Raw genomic sequence first — 16,480 nt, forward strand, 5'->3', positions numbered from 1 at the left:
ATGAATACCTGGGATGATCCACAACATCTATCAGAAGCAGAGGCAAAGGCCTAAAGCAAAAGCACTCCATTTTCATAAATCAGTTACCTTTTCTTACTGCTCTGGAAAGAACCAGAATGCATTGGACGAACCTGTTCCCTAATCCACATGAGAAGTCCAGACACCACAAGAATCTTACAGACTAGAAGATTGTTAAAGTCTGTGAATTGGATGGAGTCCTCAGATTACTGTACAGTTTGTTGTACTCTCACATGTTCTCAGACTAGTACACATTTTAATAGTCTGTACTTTTCTTTCACAGCACTTACTGTGCAGCTATATAGTGACTACCATTTGACATGCCCATCATTTGAAAGCTCCATGGGAGCAGAAGCCACATCTGGTTTGCTCCACCACAATATTTACAGTGCTGAACACTGAACAGTGCATGCCTGGCACATGATAGGAGTTTAATAAGATTCGTTAAATGAAAGAAGTGAAAGGAAGGGAGGGAGGGGACCCCAAGAGGGAAAAACAAAACCCCTTTCTGTCCCTTAAGGCCATTATTAAGGTCCAGATTTTTTTCACTTGATGCAGCTTTAAGTTTTATATTAAATAGTAAGAAAACAGACTTTTTTAAAAAGGTTTTGTCTTTAATTTTGTCCTTGTTGAGACTCAGAATGCTCCACAGATAAATAAACTACAGGCTGACAAGATGCATTAGGTTGGCAACCTTGGATGAAAAACCTTCATTTGAGATGCAGGATCAATTCCCAGCCTCAGTTCTGGCTTCAATTCTTTCTAGTGCGAATTTAGAAAATAGCCAGTAACCCACAGAGATGTCAGGTAGCCTACCAAGGAAGTTTATTAAAATGTGAAAAACCCACATTCAGGTAGTAGATTTGGCATTCCTATGCAATCATGATTTCTGAAAGAAAGCGCAGCTGCTCAAATGAAAAAAAAAAAAAAAAGGCCCTCTAGAATTCAGGTTTAAAAGCTTTGCTATTCTGTACAGTAAACCTTGCTACTTAAAGTGTAGTCCAAGACCAGCAGTAGCAGCATCACCTGGGAGCAAGTGAGAAAGGCAGAATCTCAGGCTCCATACAGAACCTACTGAATCAAAATCTGCATATCAGTAAGACCTCCTCTTCCAGGTGACTCATAAGCACATTAAAGCTTCAGAAGTATTCCACTAAAAAAACAAACACCTTAAACAAGGCTAAATAGCAGGCAAACTATAAAAAATCTTGATACTATTTTATTGACAAAAGATTGCTATCCTGTATATTTAGCTAATTCACATAAACCAGCAAGAAGAATATAAAATACCTTAATAGAAAAATAGGCAGTTAGCAACAACAAAAAGAATGAACTTGTAAAAACATTTTTCATTAGAAAAAAATTCAAATTCAAGTAGTAAAATACCAAATTGGCAAAGTTTAAAAATAATATTACCCACTCTTATAGAATAGACTTCAGGGCAGTAAGTACTCTCCTATACTGTTAGAGCACATGTAATTTGGTACAAGTTCCTGGAATGAAATATAACATTAAGTATCAAATGTCTTAAAACTGTACAAATCATTGATCCAGAAATTTCAATTATGTAATATGTTTTTAAGAATTAAACTGGGTGGGGTAGGAATGGATTGGGAGTTTGGGGTTAGCAGATGCAAACTATTATATAGAGGATGGATAAACAACAAGGTCCTACTGTGTAGCACAAAGAACTAGAGTCAATATCCGGTTATAAACCATAACAGAAAAGAATGTGAAAAAGCATGTATATATATAACTGAATTACTTTGCTGTACAGCAGAAATTAACACAACATTGTAAATCAACTATACTTCAATAAAATAAATTTTAAAAATTAAAAATAAATTTAAAAAGAATTAAACTGAGAGATAAATATGAAGAGAATTATGCAGCATTATTCATGATGTAGAAATTTAGAAACATCCTACATGATCAACAGTTGGTTAATTAATCATAAAGCATCCAATGGATGGAATTATTATTCAATTGTTAAAAACCATGCTGTAGAAGAATATCTAATGAATACAGGAGAAATGTCATTATATATAAACATCCAGGTATTAAAAAAAAAACGGGATACCCAAATGTGAAGAGTAATATATCTTACTGTAAAAGTGTGCGTGACTTTTTCTTTGTAGGTTTCTATGTTTTCCAAATTTCCTGCAATGCAGCTATATTACTTTTCTGAGTTGAAAATAGTATACTTTGTAATAGTGTGATGGAGTCAGCTCATACTGCTCATACAGCACAAGAACAATTGTTAAATTTTCTAGAATTTCATGAGCCAGTTGTTAATGTTAAGCGCAGGCAATTTTAAAAATTAAATTATATGGACTTACTAAAAAATTATATTAAAACAAAGGTAAAGAATACTTAAAACTCATCAATTTCTAATCATTTTACTAGATTTTACAATCATCAGTGATGTTGAGGCTATTTAAGCCTGTTGTCTCTATATAATGGAAATGGCAAATAGTGGTGTGCTACTGCACATCTATTCCTGACTTAGTGGTCGGTGACATTATGTGGGCACTTGAAAGTAGCCTTAGTGGGAGTATTTACACCATGAAGATTGGCATATGCTACAAATCAGGGCTTTTTTCTTTTCCCCCGAGAGCCACTTGGTAAACATTTACCAGCACACCAGACTTCAACCTATTTCTAGTGAAAAATGAATGTGGCCATTTGGGGGAAAGAGGGAAGGAGAGAAGGATTCTCCTATTATGAGCAAATTAGGGAGGGGAAATAATTAAATTAGTTTGATTCTTCCAGGGCTATTTCATATCTAAAAGGTGGACATGGTGGATCTAGTACCCACACCAATTAGTTACTGAAATTCAAACCAACTCCTGTTTAGCACCCATTCATCTTCTTTTCTAAAGCCTTGGTTTTGGTCTCTATAACCCAGTTGAACCTCTCTGCGACACACCAGTCTGTAAAAAGGGGAAAACGTAATGGCCTCATTTAATTCTCAGAAATTTGGATGAGTCAAACTAATTCATGGGGACTTCCCTGGTGGTCCAGTGGGTAAGACTCCATGCTCTCAGTGCAGGGGCCTGGGTTCGATCTCTGGTCGGGAAACTAGATCCCACATGCTGCAACTAAGAGTTCACATGTTGCAACTAAGAAGCCCACATGCTACAACTAAGAAGTCGCATGCCACAACTAAAAGATCCCACGTGCCGTAACGAAGATTCCGCGTGCCACAGCTAAGACCCGGTGAAGCCAAAATAGATAAATAAATAAATAAATCTTTTTAAAAAAACCCCACTAATTCATGTATTTGAAAGTACTTCGAAAATCATGAAATGCAGGACTTGCTTATGATATTTACCACATGACAAGGACCACGGATATCTTATAAAATAAAATTAGAACCCAATGTGTTCATGTTCATAACATATTAATATTGCATTAGTTTAAAAACATTTTTAGACACAAAGAGCAATTATTTTCATTTAATCTCCTCCAGAAATATTATTTTAACACAAATACTCACAAAACCCCAAAGCCCAAAATTTCTCCCTCTGTTTAATAGATCCTAATGTCATCAAGGCAGCAACTGATTTCTCCAGAAGTAGTTAATTAGTGCATGTAAAAGTATGTGTGTGTCCCAAGTACCTGAAGCTACAGAAGAATCTGCAAAAGATGGTTCCAATGAATTATTCTCTGTGTCCCAGACCTCCAGACTGGGCTGATCTGTGACTAAAAGGAGGGGCTCTTTGACTTCAGGACCATCTTCTGGTGATAAATTCTCAGACTCTGTGAATAAAAGTATTAGAATCTAAACAATAGTACCATGCAAGTTTTTTTTACAGTATACATAACTGTCATTGTTATTTTGAAAACAGAATAGGGGTTCCTAATAGAGATTAACCTGAATATACTTAAATACTTTGAAATTCTAAACAGAATGCAAATTGTATTGCAATGCAAGTTTTTATACAATATAAAGAGCTGTTATTTTTATTTTGAAAACCAAGTGGGGTCCCTAGTAGAGATCTGCCTAAATATACTACAATACTTTGACATTTTGTAAGGCTTGGAACATGTTTTTATGTTGTGACAAAGTATTTTTATTTTTTTATGTGAACACAGTGAGTAATTCTTTTGTGATGACTAAATTTTATCTAAAAAGCCAATATAATAAGTTTTATGCTAATCATAAGTGTGACGATTTCCTATCTGACCATCAACTTTAGGAAGTAAGCCACTTGTTCAGTGATACAAAGTCACATGTAAGGCTGCATTAATGAAAATGCAAACTTGGTGGTAGTTTTTCTTCAGCTTGTGCTCTAGCCTTTTTGTTCTCTCACTGCGTGTTCTACACGAGATGTACATATGCTTTAATGTCAGCCTACATTCATGTATTCTGGATTTCTGGAGATTTTTTAGAAATTTAATGAAATATTCTGAATCCTTCCTTTCTCCTTCCCACCATTTCTTCCACCTGACCTTTTTTTTCCTTCAGCCAACATGTATTGAGTGTTTTCTTAAGGACTTTTGAAAGAAAGTTACAAAGAAAGACAAGAGTTTCTGCCCTTCTGAAGTAGAATGTGTCAGAGACTGATGCCATAAAGAACATTTCTTAAAGTATCATTTTCGATTAACCCATCTTAAAGAATAAGGAGAAAATGTGTGCTGTGTATGGAGAATTTCCTGAAGAAAACTGTTCTGACTTTGGAGTTTGTCTTTAGACAAGATGATTTTATAATATTTGTAGGTACATATTAAGTATGTTTGGGGTTTATAATAATAATAGTCAATTTATTTTGTGCTTTACAAATGTTAAATCTTTTAATCCTCAAAATAATCCTGGGTAATCAGTAATATTATTATCACCATTTCACAGAGGAGTAAACCGAGGCACAGAGAGGGCAAGTACCCGGTGAAAGTCACACATCCAGGGACATGAAGGAGCCAGGACTCAGTAAGTGTCAGGATCCAGAGCCCAGGCTCCTGTGTTAGTCAGCATGGGCCAACATGATAAAGTACCATAGACAGAGTGACTTAAGTTACAGAAAAGTATTTTCTCACAGTTCTAGAATTAGGAAGTCCACGGTCAATGTGCCAGCAGGTTGGTGTCTGGTGAGAGCATGTTCCTGAGGTTGCAGAATGTCACCTTCTCACTGTGTACTCACATGGTGGGGAGGGAGAAAGAGACAGAGATCTCTCTTCCTCTTCGTATAAGGCCTCAGTCCTATCAGATTGGGACCCAACCTTTGGATCTCATTTAACCTTAATTACCTCCTAAAGACCTAGCTCCAGATACAGTCACATTGCAGGTTAAGGCTTCAATATATGAATTTGGTGGCAGGGGGTCTCGATTCCATCCACAGCAGCTCCTACCACAGCTAACTTTGAATAATGACAGCTAACTTTGTTCTGGGCATCAAGACCTGCTAGAAAAATGGTTAGATTCCCTTAATAATATATACAGGTTAGCAAACAATATTTAAATTCCTGACTCCCCTGATTGGATTTTCAGGGGAGGACATGAGAAGTAAGCCCTACTTATTTGGAATGAGTTGGTCAGGAGCACCCTGACTGCTGGTAGGGGTAGTGAGAGTGTAAGGATGCTGAGTCCCAGAAGGGGATTGCATCTTCCATCCAACCTTCAAAAGAAGCTTAGAAATCCCTTTCTACTGGGCTCCCTGTCTTTGTAAGAGCCCACATACCTGGGGCAACATCCATCATCACCCACTTTGGTTGAAAGAAAGAAAAGCCCTAAATGTAAGAGGATCCTGTCAGGGGACCAGGGAGGGCGAAAAGAATGTTGGATAATTGGTGCCACTTTTTTCTTTTCAGAAGGCCTTTATCCCTTTTATAAAGTGTTTGGCCTTGGCCAGCCAATATTATGTGCACAGGCTAGGAGAGCTTGGATAAACTAGTCCCCAAGCCATTCTGAAACAGACATGTAAAGACTTAATCATAATACAAAGTTATGGCATATAATAAGGAAAGTAAAGAGGAAGGCATGTGAATATTAGATGAGGTATATGATGAGGTGTGTTATTATACAGGTATTACGTGTATATACTTTACCTAGGATTGCTATCGTTCAAAGCATTAGAATTTGAAAAATCACATTAGCTTCCAACAAGGCACCTTGTAAAGTGGAACCTAAAAATATCTTAGAAAGAAATATGTTGTATGTAACTTGTTGCTCCACTCCCCCCCAACAAAAAAAAGACAGAAATATGGCGAGACGTTGTCTATGTCAGGAGAAGCTAGAAGACACTTAGAGTTGGTCTTCTAGACTTTTTCCTAAACTAGTACACAACTGTAAAATGGGTAAGTACCCTCTACTTTGGGGGATGGATATAACAAGGTCTTTTGTGATCTGCAAGGCTGCTCTTTCTAATATCCCTTGATACACTGAGGCCAAAATTTCCCAGGGAACAAAAAAATTGAGACTGTAGCCATTTCCCTTTGAAATTCAAGTCCTAGGGTGTTTGTCATGGATGGAAATGGTCCCACGAGGTCTTGAAAGGGAACTCATCATGAGAGGGTGTGATCTGCACTGGGGTGCAGCTCATCCTTGAGGTATGTAGGAGAAATTTGGCCCCATTATTGTATGTAAGTTTGGCCTGAAGTCCCTTTAGAATTAGCAAACTGGCATTAGAGTTACATTGTGGAAATAATAGCTGGGCCATAATATATAAACGCAAAAGAACCCATAATCTTGATGTTGCAAGCAAGTGGCACCACTGAGCCCACTCCAGAGAACTGAAGCAAAATCGAGGTGATTCTACTGAGAGGGATTTTTTTAAAAAATACAGTTACACTTTGCTGTGGAAATAGAAACAATGACAGTAGAAACTGGGGGACCTGCTAGTGGACAGATCATGGAATTACTGCTTGGCTTTTGAAAGCTGGATTAACCACATTTGGCTGAATAAATCCCCCTCAAATCCCTAGATAATCTCAAAAAGGGGAGCCTCTTGAGCTTTTCACTTTGTGGCCATCTCAAACATATGACAGCATACAGCATTTGCTTTGGGCTGAAGCAAGAAGACCTTCCTTAAACATGGATCACACTTCACTCCCCGTGATTCATTTACACACAGGTCCATTAATACTATTTTGTAATTCTTCTGGGCTTTTCAATATTTCATAGTAAAAATATTTGTGTTTGTTTGTGTTTGTCTCTCTCTATATATATATACATATACACACACATACGTACACAATGTTGTGTGTATGTGTATATATACACTAGATATATATACACACAGATAATATATGTGTATATATATTGTGTGTAATTCTAACCACTGAGCAAAATTAAGCTATTTCATAAATAATACAGCATAAAATCATAATATGCTGTTTACTCTAATAATTTAGTAACTATCTGTTTTTCTTTTGCATAAGTAGCTTAGAAAATTGTTCACTGTGTTTCTTATTCCATTAGGAAGTGTGGTTTATGGGAATGGGGACTTTGTATGTCTCGTTTAAATCCATATCCCCAGCACCTAGAACAGTGTCTGGCACATTGTTTGTACTCACATGTTGATTGAATGACTGACTGAATAAAAGAAGTGAAGTAAGCTTGAAATGATTATAATCATTTAAATTATATATAATTGTGAATAAATTATACCAATTATAAATTGGTAATCATTCATTACCAATTAAACTTCAATTTGTCTTACATATGATATTTTTAAAAGCATAGGATACATACTCTGTAAAGAAAAATAAGATGGCAGATTATATTAGATTTACAAATGATATATGTGAAAGAGCTCTAAACTGTTATTTTATTATTATAATTGAATACTTTTTAAAACTCACAGAAAGTAACACTGTGATATGTTAGCAATTACAGGCCTTTTATCAAATGTTTAATAAATTCCTTCAAAATTTATATAAATGTCCAGAAGACTATGCAGCAGTTGTAATAACCACTAAAATATTTTCTTCCAATTTATTTGTCTAGGCAGTGTTAAAATTATCTTGATAAAAATCTCAGACAATCGCTTTGTTTCCAAAATAAGATGGGAAATGGAAAACATGTTGGACAAGGAGTCAGCTGCCAATATTCCAGCCCAGCTTGCTGAGTGCTGTGGTCTTTGGAAGGTTCATCTTTTCCCAAGCAGCAGTTTCCTCATTTGTAAAAAGAAGAAAACATACCTCTCAAAATCGCTTGAAAATTTGATTCTAAATACCCTAGTATTTGGCACTGTGTCTACAGGTTTTTAAACTCTCAGTCACTAGGCGAAACACAAAAACCCTTTGCAGAATTAGCAATACCTGCATTGCTTTCATAGCAGTCGGTGCCTGTTAACTCCTGGGCAAGCGCATAGTTTCCTGTTTGCCTCAGAACAGTCAGAAACGTAGAAAACCAGTTTTCTTTCTGCACGATCCTTTTCAGTAGCTCTCTTACCCCTGCTTCATTTCCATTATTTTCTGCAGCAGAAACCTGTTTTAAGAGAAAAGTAGAATTAAAGAAGTCCAACTATCTTATGAGTAAATTTAAACAGGAACTAGCCTTTAGAAAAATTGCACAATTAAGCATATGTATAAAGGCTCATATTCAAACACTAAAGAAAACAGCAATACCGCTTACAGAAATTTTGGATTCTAGGGGGAAAAAAATCCCTGGGCCAATCCCCCTTTTAAATATACACTATTTTTTAAAGCTATTGAGATATTCAAAGCTGACAGTTAGGAAACAGATGTTTTACCTCCGCCATTCTGAATAAGGGGTGCAAAAGAAGGCGTCTTTAATGTCTAGCCATGTTATGTCTATTTGCATCAATTTCTTTCTGTATATCTAGGGCTTGCTATTTCTTTTCAACTCATGTGGAGTCTATAAATAGGAAATCAAACATTTCTTATCCGACCTCTCTTTCTTCACTATTACCATTATGGAATAAGTAATTACTATCAGAGATTTATATTTTTTAATATTTGTATTATTAATTACTGCTATAATACATTTTTTAAAAAATTTGTATTTACTTAATATTATAAGACAAATTTATTTCTATATTCTTTTTTTAAGTATTGGGCAGAAGCATTTCTATATCCATTCATTACTATTTTTAACCTTCATTTAATTTCTCCTTTAGATTAATCTAGTAAATCTTTTTAAATGTGAATCATTAGTGTAATCATTATTACAGTGCATCTCCCCAGTTCTTAATACAGCACCAGACATTTGGAGAAAAGATCACATTTAGACCAGAAAGAAATTAGGCAGGACACCATCACCTTGCTGGGCCATTAGTCAAGCCACTTCCTCTCCACACCTCAGTTTCTACATGTGTAAAATGAAGCAACTGAAATGAAATTACAGCGTTTGTCTGTCCTAGCTGCATGTTAGAATCACCTGAGGAGCTTTAGAAAATACTGATGTCTGAAATCTACCCCCAGAGATTCTAATTTGTCCATGGGGGAAAACCAGAAGGTTTTTTTTCAAAAGCACCTCTTGATTCTAATCAGCAGCTTAGGTAAGAAGTACTAACTTACATACTCTCAAAGGTCTTTCTCAACATTTGCCCATCTTCTGCATGTATAATATGGACTATTCGGCTAGATTAATTGTTTCCTACGAATTTGTGTATTTTCTAGTCCTCTAAATATATCCAATAACCATTTAATTTCAGGAATTCACATTTTTGGAACAATGTCTGGTACAAATTCACTGTTTATTATTATGTTGACTGGGAAAAGCATCTATCTTTACAAACATTTCACCAGCAGATGCTACTTAGTACAAGATTATACCACATGATTTCTACCCAAAGGATATGTTCGTTTCATTAGCTAATAGATAATTATGCCATTATACATGTTTTGCATATATCAACCCAACAACTCTGAAGAAGATACCGATATTAACCCATTTTACAGATCAGAAATCCAAGGCTCAGAGAAGTCCAGTTACCTCCCTAAGGCCACAAAGCTAGTAAATGGCAGAGGTAGAATTAGATCCCAGACATTGGCTTCAGAGGCTGAATATTGCCTTACTGAGCTATAATTATAGCTGGTAATTGTCTCCAATTTTAAGTTCATTTTCTGACAAGAAGTGGTTAAAATGACTACTTGACTTAATAAAATTTAGGCTATTTCAGTCCATCTCCCCCACAGCATTTCTAAGCAGATTCTTGCTGATTTCCTACTTTTCTTTAATTTTGTTAATTTTCTAATGGAAATTCTTTGTCTTCTCTTATGTTTGTAACATCTCTATTATTATCTGCTAATTTAAGCAGTAGTCTCTAAAGATGCTAAATGAGACTGGTTTGAGCACCTTATTTTAACTCAACCATTTCCCTTTTTAATTATCTCAGCCTTTTATCAGCTTTAAACTCATTCCACAGAAGTAGTCATCAGAAAGCATTTCTCTAAAATGAACAAGTGAAGCACTGTAGTAAATACTTATACTTAAAAACCTAACCATATTATATCCACTAAATTTTCTTTGACTATTGACCAGTTATTCGATCTTTACTGTAGAATTGTATTTGTCAAGCTTGCTTTGTCCTTACTGAGTTCAGGCATTTGAGAATCATTATGCCATTATTTCCTGCAAATATTTTTATTATTTGAATGTGGAACTACATATAATACCTGTGCAATTTTAGCAGGGTCATCAAGATTCTGAATTTTTAAGAAATCTTCCTAGTTTGGGTGCTAGAAAGTACATCAATTCCCTTTAAAGCAATCACACAATGTTTTTTACTTAATCTGTTCTCCTATATATAAGATCCCAATATATACACTTGATTACTGAAATTCTTGGGAAATGAATATTTAGACTTGAGCCTGAAACAGGACATATAATGATTCCCACTCATGTTCCTTCCCCACTGAATGTATTCTCTGAATATGAAGTTAAAAATGTCTATGGATACATTGTTAACTAATTTATACAGTGTAAAATAAATATGAATTTGTGGGTAATACAGTTCAATGCTTTTATATCCTGAATTCTTTGATCTATGTTTTTTCTAACAGAAATCAGTAGAGAAACCAAAGATATTTCGTTTAAGCACTGGCTTGCCAACACAATTGTAAAGTTAGATAAAAATGCTTTCTCCCCCCTCAGAACAACCGTAGATAGCTATTTAAATATAATGGTGACTTTTTAATATAGCAGAGCTCAACCCTCAGTACCAGTAAATCAGGAAGCAAAACTCTTATGTTAAAAACAAAGAATTTTTAAAGAACAAGTTCCCTCCAAAAGTTAATGTCTTTCTGAATGACTATGTATTGTCACAATGACATAACTAATTTCTTATTTGTACTTTTTGTTGCTAATAAAATTCTTACCCATCCTAATTTACCTGACATTACAATGAGCTAGAAGGAGATTAACTCTAATACCCAACTTCATGTAGATGGAACTGGAGGGTTTCTAGCTGGACTGGTGATATTATCTGCGGTTCTAATGTGTAAATGAAAGGTACAGAGGGTCTTCTAGGACTATAGATATTTGATGCTTTGAACTGGGCAGGGCTGAAACATGCAGCTTACTTAAACTGTTCAAATTGATATTAAGACACTGTGGAGGGGCTTCCCTGGTGGTGCAGTGGTTAAGAATCCACTTGCCAATGTAGGGGACACGGGTTCGAGCCCTGGTCCAGGAAGACCCTACATGCCGCGGAGCAACTAAGCCCGTGTGCCACAACTACTGAGCCTGCGCTCTAGAGCCCATGAGCCACAACTACTGAGCTTGCGTGCCAAAACTACTGAAGCCGGCGTACCTAGAGCCCTTGCTCTGCAACAAAAAGAGAAGTCACTGCAGTGAGATGCCCGCACACCACAATGAAGAGTAGGCCCCGCCCGCGGCAACTAGAGAATGCCTGCGCAGCAACGAAGACCCAACACAGCCAAAAATACATAAATGAATAAACAAATTAATTAATTTTTAAAAAACACTATAGAAATGTTTATATGATCCACAGTTCATGGCTGTCTAAGTCATGGACGTGCTATGATGTCACTTAGCATCCTAAATAGAAGCAGGTCAGTACAGGGACACCCCCTTACTGTTAGGGAGCATTCTATTATAATGATCTATAAAGTGATTCTTGTATTTATTGCTGAGTCCTCAGAGTTTGCAATAGTGCTTCACATATACTAGACATTCTTTAATTATTTGTTAGAAGAATGAACATTGATCAACACTGCATCGTAAACTCCATGAAAGCACAGACAGTATTTGTGTTATTCTCCAATCATTTCAGCACTAGCATGGTGTCTGATGCAAGGTGCCGCTCCATAAATTTAAACCGAATGAATGAATAATCAGTCAATTAAATAAATTTCTTTGGGTACCTGCTGGTCACAAAACTAAATCTAGGATCATGTTTTTAGAAGTGCTTATGTAAGAGGGGCAGGGGTTGGGAGGTGGAGGGGAGAATCCAAGACCAAGTAGAAAGTGTCAACTGGAAAACCGGAAAAGCATTAAAATAAAATGTTTTTTAGAAGTTCTGATTTCTTAGTTAAATGCAATTTTAAGGTGTCAAAAAAGCAGATTTGGAGATCTTATTTATATTCATCATCCACCCATCCATTCCCCAATGCCTGGCAAGGCAATTCATTACTCCAAGTGTTTTCATTTCTTATTCCAGACAATTCCTTGGAAATAAATCCAATCAATCAACACTTATTAAGCACCAATATTATACTTAGTCCTAACTGGGTTCTGGTTTCATCCTTAGATGAAAAACATTGTTTCTTCCTCAGATCACAGTTTAATCCAGGGACTTTAGGAGACAGATCTCAATTTCAACATGGGGTATTTACCTAAATCCCTGAAACTTTAAATTCACAAGGAAATGTGACCAAATAAATAATAGAAGTCATCATCATAACCAAACAGCTCTTTCTTATTTATAAAGCTTTTTCATAAACACTATTTCTCACTCATGTTCAATAAAATACTGTGAATGAGAGAGGAAATTATTATTATGTCCATTTTCATGGGTACACTTAGGATCAGGAAACAAATAATTTGGTCCGAAGTAACACAGATGGTAAGAAACGGAGATAGATCTCAAATCCAGGTCTTGCCATTCTAAATTCCCATGCTTTCCCCACTACACTTGGCTGTTATACGATAAACATTCCTCAAGGACCCCATATCAACATGTTGTGGATTCTTCTAAACCTCGTGGTGCCTTTCCATCATCCGCCATTGATTCCTTTTGAGACTGATGGTACCTGTAAAATGACGTGTACAAAAACTATTCCAAAGTTTCACACAGACACTATTGCTCCTTTGAAAGCCTCAGATACATAGCTCCTCTAGCTTTCAGGGCCTCCTTTGAAATACAACTCTGAGGGAGAATTTGGGTTGCTTTGGCCTTAACTGCTACCACTACACAAATGTCCCTTTACTCTATATCTTCTTTGTGTCAAATCCCTTGCATTCCTGCTAGCTGCCTCCAAGCTTGCCAGAATCAAGAACTTGGATAAAAACTAGCTGGCAGAAATTCAATCCAGGCAAGACAAAAGTGATGCTGATAGGCAGACATATTTAGAGTAAATAAGGAGAAGTGCTGTTTCGCTGGCAATCGGGACATCGTACCCACCAAACATAAACAGCTTTGTGGTGTTACTGGACTCTGTTGCTTCTGGACTTCCTAACAGCTACTGTGGCTGGAAATGCCATCTTCCATCTCCAGCTGGCTTGAAGGCTGCATACTGTCTTCCAAATTAAGTTTCTGCCACAGTGATGTACACATTTGTCATATCCAGCTGGACTACTATAATGCGTTCTAGCTGGTTCTCAATACACAAAACTACATAAACGTTACCGACAACAGTGTAAAGTAATTTACTAGTTGGGAAAACCAGTCATCAAAATTAGATGCATGCTTGGGTCTTTGGACAGGCCCTATGGCTGTCAAGTGGACAAAGGAGTATTAACTTTAGTCACCAAAGACTAAGTCACATCATAGGCTGATAGGAGTCCCGTGCCCAGAACTTTGTAACAAGGATACAAACAGTAGATGAATTAAAAAGAAAGAGAGAAAGAAAGTGTCAAAAATCATAGCATGTTAGACTTTGACCCCCAAAATGGGTTTATTTGCCTACATGCCTTTCAAAATAAGACTTCTGACGCACACCCTGAGTAAGTCAGATTTAAATAGGTAAGCATTTCTATACTCCACAGTACATCTTCATTCACTGAAAAACAATGAACAATAAAACATTAAGTGTAAAGTCACCTGTAAAATTCATCCTGTCAAAACACCACGTAAAAAAATCCACTATTCTGGGCTTCGCTGGTGGTGCAGTGGTTGAGAGTCCGCCTGCCGATGCAGGGGACTCGGGTTCGTGCCCCGGTCCGGGAAGATCCCACATGCCGCGGAGCGGCTGGGCCCGTGAGCCATGGCCGCTGACCCTGTGCGTCCGGAGCCTGTGCTCCACAACGGGAGAGGCCACAACAGTGAGAGGCCCGCGTACCGAAAAAAAAAAAAAATCCACTGTTCTTTTATTAATATGGAAAATTGCAACTAGCAACGTATTTTTTCAGTTATCTCCAATTTTTGATTCCCAGAGAGTTGAAACTTTGAGTAAAAAAAAAAAAAGTGTGTGTGTCTGTGTGTGTGTGTACTATGTAGTTTCCCCATTTGGACCAAAATTAAATGGTATAGTGCATAATATAGGCCAGAAATTGGCAAAACTTTTGTTTAAAGCCCAGATAATAAATATTTTAGGCTATAGGTCTCTGTTCAAATGCTCTTAAAGTGCAAGAGCAATCATAGCATGTAAATGAATGAGCATGGCTGTGTTCCAATAAAACTTTCTCTATGAACCGAAAATTTAAAAATTTAAACACCATTCTTTGCTTTCGGGCTGGATTTAGCCCATGGATCATGGTTTGCTGATCCCTGTTCTATGGAACTTTATAAAATAAGCCATAAAATTTCACACCATCAGGAACTAAATCCCTAGCTCTGTTAATGTCTTCCTGGGAGAACTTCGGCAAGTTATTTAAACTGCCTCAGTTTTCTCATCTGTAAAACGGCACAGTTAATAACATAAAAAAAACCTCAATAGATTATTGCGAGCATGAACTCTGATAATACATTTTGCAAATGATACCAACTGCACACAGTAAGTGTTTAATAAATGTTGTCTGTTAGCATACATTATTATCCTAGAGTTAACTCCTCTTTAGTTTATTTCAGTGAAAGAATTAGAAAAGTAGCCGTTTTCAAAATTATGTTTTTAAAAGTCTAGATATTCTCTTCTCAAGGAGGGATCCAAATTTACCAAAAGATATCAAAGAACATTTGGAATGGGGCAAATGGAGGAACAACCCCGAGTTGCAATACCTGTATCTGCCCACAAGTCCAGCTCCATTTGAACTGACACCTACCCGATTTCTGTCTTCAACTGTCAACAGCTCCGCCTCCACACATCTATCCAAGACATCAGTAACCAGAAGCTTGTCCACCAGTGTGGGCTGAAGGAGGTTCAGCAATTGGAGACATTCATCGTGAGCATTCTCAAAGGATGGAGAGGGCAAGTCGTTGAGCTCAGGGTTCACGTAGCGGGCGGCTAAGGGGTTGCCTGCTAGCCGGAGGGCGTCCACAAACATCCTAGTCCAGCCGGGGGACCAGACCCCCTTCTCCAAGGTGTTCAGAAGCAGATCAGCTGCCTGCATGTTCCCGGTGGTGGCGGCCGTCCTCTGAATCTGCTCTTTCACCTCTGCAGGTAGAAAGGTCAGGTAGTCCAGTACTGGCTCTACCTGGATGTACATTTTCACTCGGGCCCTGAAACACGAAATGAGATAGCAGAAATTCTTGTCTGCGGAATACCCATCCGACGACATCTTTCCTTCTCAGAGGCGGGAGAAGATTCTCCCCAATAGACGGACAAGTTGCTGTTCTCAGCTCAGCGGACGAGATGTGTGGCCCGCTGCTTTGGAGCGGCAGGGTCTGCAGCGATGCTCCTGGCAATGACGGGGTTGCCCGCACGACGCCCAGGCGGGCGCGCGAGGGCGCGGTCGCACCTGGGCAGGTGAGCAGGTAGGCAGGACGCGGCGGCGGCGGGCGCTCGCAGGGGCCAGGGACCGGTGCACCTCGTGGGCGCACTGGGGTGGAAGCTTCGGGGCTAGCTTTCCGCCAGGTAGTTATATCGTTGGCCTGATTTCGGTTTCTGTTTCGATTCTCTTCTTCAGGACTTTCCACACGTAGTCCGCCGGGCGGGGAGTGTCTGGTCTGGGAGGAGCCACCCTTTGGTCGGTTCCGGTACGCACAGTCCTTCGGTCAAGGGCCCTGTGGGAAAAAGAAAATGAAAGGGAATTCTCTCTTCCAGCGAGTAAGACAGCAGCGCTCCAGCAATGCCAGCGGGTATTTCGTCTACCTTGCAGGGTTCGGCCTTAAAATTCAGACTTCTTTCCCAGGGAAAAAAAGTCCCTCGCATCACCCCGTGTCAGCTAAGATGTGGAGGGGGTGAAAGCGCGTGACTGGGGGCTTCCCAGCCCAGAGGG

At 38.0% G+C, this 16,480-nt stretch overlaps 1 protein-coding gene across 1 annotated transcript in view; it reads right to left on the reverse strand.

The window, feature by feature from the left end:
* IFIH1 (interferon induced with helicase C domain 1) overlaps nt 1-15,820 on the reverse strand; it is a gene marked incomplete at both ends in the record, with an annotated part of 56,257 nt that extends 40,437 nt beyond the window's left edge. Inside the window, 3 exons of the mRNA XM_079709765.1 lie at nt 3,640-3,780; nt 8,278-8,446; nt 15,365-15,820. Coding sequence (XP_079565891.1) covers nt 3,640-3,780; nt 8,278-8,446; nt 15,365-15,820 — 766 coding nt within the window. The remainder of the gene's footprint in view (nt 1-3,639; nt 3,781-8,277; nt 8,447-15,364) is intronic.
* Nucleotides 15,821-16,480: the final 660 nt, after the last annotated feature.

Source organism: Hyperoodon ampullatus, assembly GCF_949752795.1.
Source record: "Hyperoodon ampullatus genome assembly, chromosome: 8".
NCBI classification, from domain to species: domain Eukaryota; kingdom Metazoa; phylum Chordata; class Mammalia; order Artiodactyla; family Ziphiidae; genus Hyperoodon; species Hyperoodon ampullatus.